This window comes from Crocuta crocuta, unplaced genomic scaffold (genome assembly GCF_008692635.1).
Source record: "Crocuta crocuta isolate KB4526 unplaced genomic scaffold, BGI_CrCroc_1.0 scaffold50, whole genome shotgun sequence".
In the NCBI taxonomy this organism is placed as follows: domain Eukaryota; kingdom Metazoa; phylum Chordata; class Mammalia; order Carnivora; family Hyaenidae; genus Crocuta; species Crocuta crocuta.
Window position 1 is genome coordinate 4,972,898 of NW_027527428.1, and position 9,924 is coordinate 4,982,821.

At 61.7% G+C, this 9,924-nt stretch overlaps 1 protein-coding gene across 4 annotated transcripts in view; it reads left to right on the forward strand.

Moving 5' to 3' along the window:
* The window catches only part of PGS1 (phosphatidylglycerophosphate synthase 1), a 29,367-nt gene that overhangs the window by 7,881 nt on the left and 11,562 nt on the right, over positions 1-9,924 (forward strand). For 2 of the 4 annotated variants that reach the window (XM_077755064.1, XM_077755048.1), the window contains exons 4-7: positions 760-859; positions 1,479-1,668; positions 2,355-2,533; positions 4,366-4,811. In XM_077755064.1, coding sequence (XP_077611190.1) covers positions 760-859; positions 1,479-1,668; positions 2,355-2,533; positions 4,366-4,811 — 915 coding nt within the window. Of the gene's footprint in view, positions 1-759; positions 860-1,478; positions 1,669-2,354; positions 2,534-4,365; positions 4,888-9,924 lie in introns of all 4 variants that reach the window. The other 2 variants (XM_077755056.1, XM_077755043.1) reach the window with 1 other exon arrangement.

Below are 9,924 nucleotides of genomic sequence, written 5' to 3' on the forward strand. Positions count from 1 at the left end.
TGGGCACGGGGCGGTGTGCGGGCACGGCGTGTAGCCAACCCCACGTGAGCGCGGTGAGGCGTTTCTGGGGTCTTCTTCTCAGGACGCCCTGCATGGGGACGCGGCAAGCCGGGCCTGGTGCCCGCAGCGTATTTTTGCTCGTCCCTGCCCAGACGCGCACAGCGAGGGGCTGGAGTGGAGCTCCAGAGACGGTGGGGCCGCTGCGTGAGAGGCACTTCTGTCCTCTCCCGCTCTGAGAGGGAGGCGTCCGTCTGCCTTAGGGACATGCTTTCAGCAGCAAGCTTGGGAAGCCTGTTTATTCTTCTGGGAGAAGACTGTCCCGTCCAGCCCGTGGAGTGTGGCCAGCGGGCGGGTCGTGTTTTGGATTCATTGGTTCTGCAAATATTTGCCGAGTGCTGTCCGTGTGTAGACACTGTTTGCTGTGTGTCGCTGGGGGTTGTTGAAATGTGCGAGCGCTGGTGTCTCAGCCTTTCCGAGAGCAGCAAGGTCCAGGCTGCTTGGGCGATGTGCCTCCGACCCGCAGGCCCTCCTTCCTGCCCCGTGCGGCCTGGCCGGGGAAGGGCACCAGGTGGCGTAGTCTGGCTGCTGGTGCTGGCCTCTGCGGTGGGCACGTGTTCGTGCTCTGAGAGGGCTGGACACAAGGGGCCGGGGGGGCCGGGGCGTGCGTTACCTGGCAAGTTGATCCTTTTTTTTTTTTTTAATGCGTGATTATCTTTTTGGATCTTACATTTTTATTCTTTTGAGGTCTCTCCTCCGTAGGTAGATTGCCTGGAAAGCACGCTAGAAAGGTCACTCCAAGCAAACTTTCCTTCAGACCTCAGGGTGTCCATCCTCTTGGATTTTACACGGGGCTCAAGAGGTAGGTCTGACCTGTTCCTGCCCCGAGGATTCCTCTTCCAGAGCCTCTGTTTCACGAGGTGTTCTCGTCTCCCGTGTCCCAGGCAGAGGCCAGCCCGTTGGAAGATGGCCCAGGGTATCAGCGTCCCTTCTGTAGCCAGGGACTGGAGGCCCAAGGGAAAACAACGGAGGCAAAAAAGAGAGTGTTTTTGGGGCCCACGACTGACCTGCTCTGGGCAGGTGGTGATTTGGGGGGTTGAGTCATCCCCAGGATCCATCTGTGGTCCTCCTTCCTGTGGGCTGGCCTTGTTCTCAGGCTCCATGTGGTGGCCCCTGGAGCTGGGCTAGGGTTCAGGGCAGGTGGAGCCGTCTTTACCCGGAGTAGATGTGCTGACAGTGGAGTGGGGTGGCTCCCCTTGTAGGGGGGGGCCGGTGAGTGGGTGCCGAAACGGCAGACATCTGTCTGCTGCGCCGAGCGCACCAGTCCTGCTCTGGGACGTGGATTTGGTCTGAGCTCTGGCTCACCATGGCACCAGGGCGCCTGGCCAGTGGCGATGGGTGGTAGGTGGCTCCTTGCGGCGGGCGGGTGCTTTTCCTGGGGTGAAGTGCCCGCCCTGTCTCCCGCTGGCCCCCGTGTTTAGGTAGGAAGAACTCGCGCACAATGCTGCTCCCGCTGTTACGGAGATTTCCCGAGCAGGTTCGTGTCTCGCTCTTCCACACGCCCAACCTCCGGGGGCTTCTCCGGCTCCTCATCCCCGAGCGCTTCAATGAGACCATCGGCCTGCAGCACATCAAGGTGTACCTCTTTGACAACAATGTCATTTTGAGCGGGTGAGTTTGCTGCCTTCCACCCCGGACCTCCCCTTAATACTGTCCAGGGCAGAAGTTTGCACACCACGGAGAAGGGAGAGCCCGCCTTCATACGCCTCCAAGGTGGCCGTACGCTTCTGGCCTAGTGTCTTTCGTGGCAGTGCGTCTGCCGTGGCGGTGGGAGGCCCACCACTGAGGGCCGCCAGGAGGGCGCTGCGGCTTGCTGAGCCCTTGGTGGATGCCCCGCACCCTGCGTGTGCTGTCGCCGTGGCCCTCGCGGAGACCCGCGTCGTGCTCTCCTCGCTGTATCCACGGGAGACTAGACAGGACCAGTGACAAGCCACAGAGCCAGGGTGGCGGTCTGGGTTCTTTTGATTCTAAAGTTCGGGCGCTGGTGATGAGCCCTCTGGAGTAGTTGGCTTTATAAGTGCGTTCTCCGCTCAGCTGATTGTCACCTCTGAGGGGCGGGGCTTTGTGGCCCCTCCTTCGTGTCCCCTCATGCCACTCTTGCCTCGCCTCGTGTGTGTGTGTGTGTGTGTGTGTGTGTGTGTGTGTGTGTGTGTGGCCGCGCTCAGGCGGAGCCGCTGGTTCGTCGGTCTCTGCTGTGGGGTCGTCGTGGGCATGTGTCACTGCCCCGCGCCCGCCAATCCCCGGAGACCTGCCGCTGGTCCTGCCCCAGTCCTCAGCCGCTTCTTTCCTCCCTGCAGCGCGAACCTGAGCGACTCCTACTTCACCAACCGCCAGGACCGCTACGTGTTCTTGCAGGACTGCCCCGAGGTCGCGGACTTCTTCACGGAGCTGGTGGGCGCCGTGGGGGACGTGTCCCTGCAGCTGCAGGGGGACGACTCGGTGCAGGTGGTGGAGGGGATGGTGCACCCATACAAAGGTAGGGTCCTGGGCTCCTGCCCCCCGGAGCCGGCGGGCGGGGGGCGGGGAGCGTGCCTCTGGCCGCCTTGCTGCGGGCTGGCGACTCTTGGGTGGCGGAGTCTCGTTGTGCTGTGTCTCTGCAGCCAGAGGCGACTCACCAGTCCTGCTCTGTGGGTCCAGGGAAGGCGGGAGGGTGGGCTCCGGCCAGGGGCCCGGCCCCACGCTTCCAGGAAGCAGCCCTCCCCAGGGCCAGTTCCCCAGCGGGAAGCGAGAGGCTCCGTGGCTCTCAGCTCCACCGAGGCCTGTGGCCTCCTGCCTGGAAAGTGAAATGGGAGAGCCCTCAGCTCTGCTCCCTGGAAACAGGCAAACCCTGGCAGCTGGTGCTCCTGGGGGCATTCGCATTCCTGTGATTCCTGTGGCTTCCTGGTGGCCTTCGGGAGGGCCTGCTGCTGAACTTGCAGCAGTGTCCGCAGCGTGGGGAGGGGTAAGCCCTGACCGTGGAGGAGACGAGCCCTTGTCTGGGGGCCAGTCTGGGATCCGGGCACCTGCCCTGCCCGCTGCCAGCCTGGACGCTCAGTTATTACTCCCGGCATTTTCTGTTTTTATCAATAAAAGAGATTGTGGAAATTTGTTTTCTCTCTTGTCATATGAGCACCTACGTGTTGTTTTCAGTTTTGCCCTTTGGCTCACAGAGCCTGAAATACTTGGTTACCCGGCCTGGACAGGAGACGCCGGCTGACCCCGGGTCTGACTTTACAGGCCAGGCACAAGTATGCAGAGGAGAGGCCCCCACGTTCTGGGAAGGATGAGTCAGCACGCTCAGGGAGCCTGCACAGATGTGCTCCAGGGACCGCAGTAGCTCAGAGGGATGCGGGAGATGCTCACGACACTCAGGACAGCCTGAGACCACCTGTGGTGGGCGGCGCCTCCCCCGAGAGCCTGCCGCTGGCGCTGTGACACGGTTTCCACAGGCCACCCCTTCTGGTCCTGGAGCCCTCCCCCCGACAGAGGCGCTCAGGCGTGGGGGCGAGTAAGGGCCAGCCAGCCAGCCAGCCCAGCCGTCCCGTCTCCCCCCGCCCCGACGCCGGCTCAGCGTTGCCCAGGGCCTGCTGTTTGCTCACCGCCCTGGAGGCGCGGCACAGCCCCCCCCAGCGTGGCATCGCTCTCTTCCCTTCTGCGCTTCACGCTCTCCCTGCTCGCACTGGGCTGTTCGTCCTGCCCTGATTCCCCGGGCTGGACGCTGCCTCGTGAGTGTTCACCTACCGATGGTGTTTATGGTCATCTTTCGTCCATCCGGTGTGTCCGGGCGGCCACTCGCCACCAGCGTCTCGTGTGGACACACCGGGCCCGAGCCCACCTGTCCCTGCGCTGTTCCTCGAGGGCCCCGCTCCCACTATCCCACCACGTGGCACTTGCTTCATCTGCAGTTGTGCCCACGTTTTGTGGCTCACACACACACATGCACCTTTGTTGTTAAACGCTCTCAGGCACAGCGTGTTTCCTGACCACCAGCCGCCCGGTGCAGGTTGGGAGTGTGCGTGTCAGGCCCCTCCCAGGCACCGCATCCCAAGGTCCCGGTCCCTTGATTTCCGTCCCCGTCAAGTAGTCTGGTCTGTTTTTGCACTTTGTGTAGGTGGCGCTGATGGAGGCCTTTCCCGTCCCCTGGCGCAGGCTCTGGTGGGCTTTCCTTGCATGTTTCTGTGCACGGGGAGCCTTGCTTGTGGCCTGGTGCCTGTGCTTGGTGAAAGTGTGTCACTGCGTGGTCAGCGGGGGCGCCCACGCCGTGCCGTGTCCCTGTGCCCGGCAGGAGTCCAGAGCCTCTGCTTCCCTCCCTCCCCTGTGTCCCTGCAGGTGACCGGGCTGCGTACTGCAGGGCGGCCAACAAGAAGGTCATGGATGTGATAAACTCGGCCAGGGCCCGCCAGCAAGTGCTGCACGCCCAGACCTTCCACGGCGACTCCCTTTTGGCCCAGGAGGACGCAGCGGCCGCTGGTGACCGGAGGCCGGCCCCCGACACCTGGATTTACCCGCTGATCCAGATGAAGCCCTTTGAGATCCAGATCGACGAGATTGTCACCGAGACCCTGCTGACAGAGGCTGAGCGGGGCGCCAAGGTCTACCTCACCACCGGCTACTTCAACCTGACCCAGGCCTACATGGACCTGGTCTTGGGCACGCGGGCCGAGTACCAGATCTTGCTGGCCTCCCCAGAGGTCAACGGCTTCTTCGGAGCCAAGGGGGTGGCCGGTGCCATCCCGGCTGCCTACGTGCACATCGAGCGGCAGTTCTACGGCGAGGTGTGCAGCCTGGGGCAGCAGGAGCGGGTGCGGCTGCAGGAGTACGGGCGCAGGGGCTGGACGTTCCACGCCAAAGGTACACGTGGCGGCCAGCACGGCCCTCCTGTCCTGGGCGCCCGTGCCGCACCCTCTCCTCCGAGCGCGCCCCGGTCACACCAGGTTCTCCCTTTTATGCGCCCAGAAGTTAGAGGCTCCCGTGACTTGGGTGGCTGTTCTAGAAAGTGTCCACGTAACTTCTCTGATGGGTGAAAAGGTGCGTGATGCCGCCTTCCCGTGGTCCTCGGAGTTTGCCTGCGTTGGCTGTGCCGTTTTCAGGGACGGAAGAGTCGTTAGGGATTATTTAAATTTGGTGTTCAGCAACCTGGTTTTTCAGTCTTTGCCTTGACCCCGCGCTGCTTCTTCCCCTGGGTGAATCCTCCTTTTTTTCATGGCCGAGAAGGTCGATCCCCTGTCTTTTCTGTTCTTAGCCGCACGGCGCTGCCCATACGTGGGTCGTGGTCTGAGCCGTATGTGGGGTGCGATCCCCGTGGGCATCGGCAAGCGTTTGGGGGAGCCCGCACGTGCGGTGATCCCAGGGACGGTCTGAGATGGGACAGAGGGCTTTAAAACCTTGTGCTTAGCGGAGGGGTCGTCCCCACCGCTGCTTCGTGGTGCGAGGACACCCGCGTCACGTGTGTCACTCCTTCCCGTGCTCCACGGGCCACAGTCCTGTGTCTCAAGGAACAGTGGCTCGCACAGAGAGCCCTGGCCGCGAATGAAGTGCGTGGCTTGTCTGGCTTCTCTTTGGTGGTCCAGAGGCCTCTTGTGCTGGCCCTGGAATCTTGCGGAAGGGCTGGTTGAGGAGGGAGGGGGTGGTGGTGCCTCAGCCTCTGGTCTCGGACGGGGAGTCCAGGCTGCAGAGTCCCGCGGCCACTTACCTGTGTTTAGGTTTGAGGTCCTTCTGGGATCATTGGGTGGAACTCTTTTTTATTACATCGGTGCTTCCACTTTCGGGTACGTGATGAGGAAACGAAAGCCCAGACTGCCCTAGACCTGGATCCACTCTCTGGGGACGAATCCAACGTAGCGTTAAAAAACAAATCAACCTCTCCAGCAGTTTCTGATGCCTCTAGAATCAGTGTCACAGCTCAGACTGGTGAAGCTTCTGGCCCAGGGGGTTGTTCCCACTTCCTACTGGGAGGCCCCGGGGTGTGGATGTGAACTGTCCCAGCCAGCTGGCGGGCGGGCTGAGCCGGGCAGGTGGGGTGGCCCGTGAGGGTGTGGGGAGTGTCTTTGGATCAGGTTTGTTGCTTGCGGGAACAACAGCGGTGCCTCGGCGTGGGGTGTCGAAGACGGATGGCTGGACAGCAGGAGAAGCTTTGCTCTTCTGAGAGGACACGGGTGCCCTGGGAGCTGTGCGGGGCCCCCTAGTGGGCGCCCGCTCCCGGTCTGTCCCAGGGCCCCCAGCTCAGCCTGGCCTGACGGCTGTGACTCGGCTGGGGGTTATTTCCCTGAAGCCGCACTGATAAACGTGCAGCGACTCCCCAGTTACCGTTGAAACAGAAACACCCAACCGGCTTTTCCAGTGCGTCTCGCCTTTTCCCGGACTGGCGTGCTTGTGCCCTCTGCCCGCCTCGGGTGGGGCCCTGCACGCCCGGAGCACCGGATTAGAGGGGAAGGCCGGCATCGCAGGCACGTGTGTGACGGACCAAGAGAATGGGGGACGGGTCCACGAGGAGGAGCGAGGGCTCAGAGACCCCTCAGTGCCGGAGAGCCCAGGGTCTTCTCCTGTGACAGTAACTGGCCCTGGGGGGTCGTTAGTCGGCCCCCTTCTCTGGCTCATCCTTGGATGCTGACCCTCCCCCGCGGGGCCGTGGAGAGGAGCTGGGGGGGGGCGGGGGGGGTGGCTGGGCGTGCTGCCCACCCTTGGCCAGGCCTGTGCTGGGGGTAGTGGAGCATCTGTCTGTTCCTGTCGATGGCCGAGTAGCCAGTACCTGATGGCCTTATTCAGGCCCCCGCAGGGCAGGCCTGGCTGATCTCGGCCCCCACTGCTCCTAGAAGCCCTCGGTGAGGAGAGGGAGCTGGGTCCCACGTTCACTGAGTGCATGTCCTTGTGTGTCCCCCCACCCCCACCCTGGGAGTCAGGCGGGGAGGGGCTCTGTGTTCAACCAGCCGGTGACCTCGTGAGTGTGGCAGTGCAGGGACTCTGCGTGGTCCCTGCCCGTGGGAAGCCAAAGGCTGTCGGGGGGCGTCCTTGTGGAAGTGAGCACACTGGTCAGCAGGTGCCAGGGGAAGGCAGGAAGTTCCAGGGGCAGGGGTGCATCCTTCATTGAGGAGCCTGACCTGGGGCTGAATCCCACGACCCTGGGATCATGACCTGAGCCGAAATCCAGAGTCGGCCGCTCAGCCGAGTGAGGCTCCCAGGTGCCCCTCCACCACATTTTCATTTTGCCTCAAAGTCCCAGAGGCCTTTTCACTATGTAAGGCACATACTCTAGAGAGTTTTGCCACGTGGTCTGGTTTTTTAGGGCTTTTGCAAAGGCCACCTCTTCGGGATGCCACGGAGGCCCTGTGTGTGCCATCCGTCCCGGAGGCCCCAGATTTGGAGTCTTGAAGCCTTGTTTTCTGCCCAGGTTTAACTTTGGCAGAAGGGGAGGGACCTGGTTCCGTGAAGTGGCCGTGTGGCGGCCAGCCGGCGGGGAGAGGCGTCCGGGGGGCCACGGCGTGGATGCCCGCGTGCTGCAGGGGAGCAGCAGGTGGACGGGCCAAGGGAGGTCCCGCGGCTCTTGGCGAGAAGAGCGTCCTTGTCACCTGGGGTTTTGTTGCTGCTCCGCCTCTGGGTCTGGGCAGGATGCTGCCGAAGCTGGAGGCCGGTGGGTCCACAGTAGATAGGAGTCACCTGGCAGCTCTTCTGGGCAGTTTCCTGTTGCCAGGCCCTCGCTCCTTCCCCGGCAGGTGAGGTTCCAGGAGGTTCCATGAGTGGGAAACACCATGAGTGCTGCCATCAGGCCACTCGAGGAGGCACTAGGGTCTGTCCCTGCTTCTGTTTACCATGCGGGCGTTAGTGCCTGGCAAGGCACTTCGCGGCTCGGGTAATTATTTTTTCCCTTTTAAGTGATAATTTATGCTCTTATTTTATGTGTTTACTTCCCGAAGACTTAATTTCTTTAGAGCAGTTTGGGTTCAGAGCAAAATTGAGAGGAAGGTACAGAGTTTGCCCATAGCCCTCCCCAGCTCCCCCTCCCGTCAGCATCCAGGACCAGAACGGCCTGTTTCCTCCTCACCCACGAGCCGACCTTGACGCGGCGGTGTCACCCAGAGTCCACGCTTTATCCTGAGGCCCATCGTGCGTTCAGGAGTTCACATGGATGGGGACGTGTGTCCATTGTCACAGCGTGATACGGACGGTTTCACTGCCCTCCCTCACCCTCTTCCCCCCAAACCCTGGCAGCCAGTGGTCCTTTCACTGCTTCCACGTTTTCACCGTTTCCAGAAGGTCATACAGTTGGAATCACAGTCTGGCTTTTTCAGGTTGGCTTCTTTCACTTAGTGACATGGGTTTAAGGTTCTTAAACCTTCTGTCTTTTCATGGCTTCACAGCTCTTTACAGCCTTTAGTGCTAAGTAACATTCTGTTGTCTGGATGGACCGCAATTTACCCCTCCCCCCACTGCTGAAGGGCATCTCCGCTGCTGCAGGGATTCCCCTTTGAAACCTGGTCCCAGGGGCAAGTGGGGTGCAGGGGCGAGGTGCAGAGGGACCTTGTCAGCAGTTGTGAGCACTGTGCCCCCCACGTGCTGTGCCAACGAGCTCACCTTTTTAGGTCTTGGAGAGGAAGCAGCCCAGGGGCGCCTGAGTGGGGGTGGTGTGTGTGTGTGTGTCCGTGTGTCCGTGTTCCCTGCTGCTCCCCTCTCCTGCTCCCAGCAGGGGAGTGGCCCGAACACAAGGCACCCCGGCAGCCCCATCAGGCAGGGGCCACGTCCACACTGGAGGACATCTCGGGCGGGATTAGAAAATGAGGTGTAGCCTTGATTTCATCTGGGTGTGGTGTCCCGGCACTGGAGCGCGGTGTGTGGCGAGGGCGGGGCTGGGCCGTGGGATTAAGAGATTTCTGGCTCCTGCTGACAGAGGGATCTGTTAATGATTGTGAGAATTGTCACTATTTTTACTGCTTTCCCGACAGGCCGGTTGGCATAGCTCCCGACGGTGAGCTTGCAGTGCCAGCCGGGCAGCCGCACCCCGTGTGCCCAGGGCACGCGTGTCTCCCCTGGGCGCCAGCAGGCGTGCACCGGGCCCGGCAGCCTCTGGAAGTGGCCCGGAGTGCAGGAGTGCCGCAACGGGCACTTCGTCCTCCGCGGGCAGGGCTGTGGGCAGGCTCCTGTTCCCGGGTGTTTTTTACAGGGGTCCGAGAGCCTCTGACATTTATTGCAGAATTTTGTGGCAGAGATGAAGGGGGTGTCACGTAAGTTAAAATTTTCCTTGGGGTGATACTCAGAGAAGGCCTCTAACCAGACACGTTCCTGAGCTCTTGCTTCAGAACTCAGAGCTTTTTATACTTCATCATGTGTCAGAAGATGCACTTTTGGCCTCATTTATTTTGTTTAAACAAATATTTATCGAGTGTCTGTTGTGTGCCAGGCAGCATTCAAAGTTGGGAATAAGTCACTGGGGATGAGACAGGCCCCTTCCGTCCCAGGCTGTCTGGTTTAATAGCAGGCAGGTAATGGGCCGATGAATCTATTCAGGTACGAGGTCCAGTGGTGGAAAGGGTTATGGAGAAGACCAGAGCAGGGGGAGGGGGCAGAGCTGTTAAATGGGGGCTCGGCAAGGCCTCTCTGGAGGGGACCCTGGACACAGTCCCCAGCCCAGGGGTGCGGGTGGGGGGGGCAGGACCGCCGAGACCCTGCATGGCACGAAGAGCGAGGGGCCTGGCTCGGGGACAGTGAGGCTGGAAGGTGGCCGGGCCCCTCAGGAAGGCTCAGAGGCCTGGTGAGTGAGCGCGTGGGAGCTGTTGGGCTACCTGGTTTACTGTATGGCACGACACTGGGACCTGGGACCATGCGCAGAAGGGACTGGAGGTGCAGGCAGAGCAGCCAGAGGCGGCCCCGGGACGGGGGGGGGGGGGGGGGCGTCCT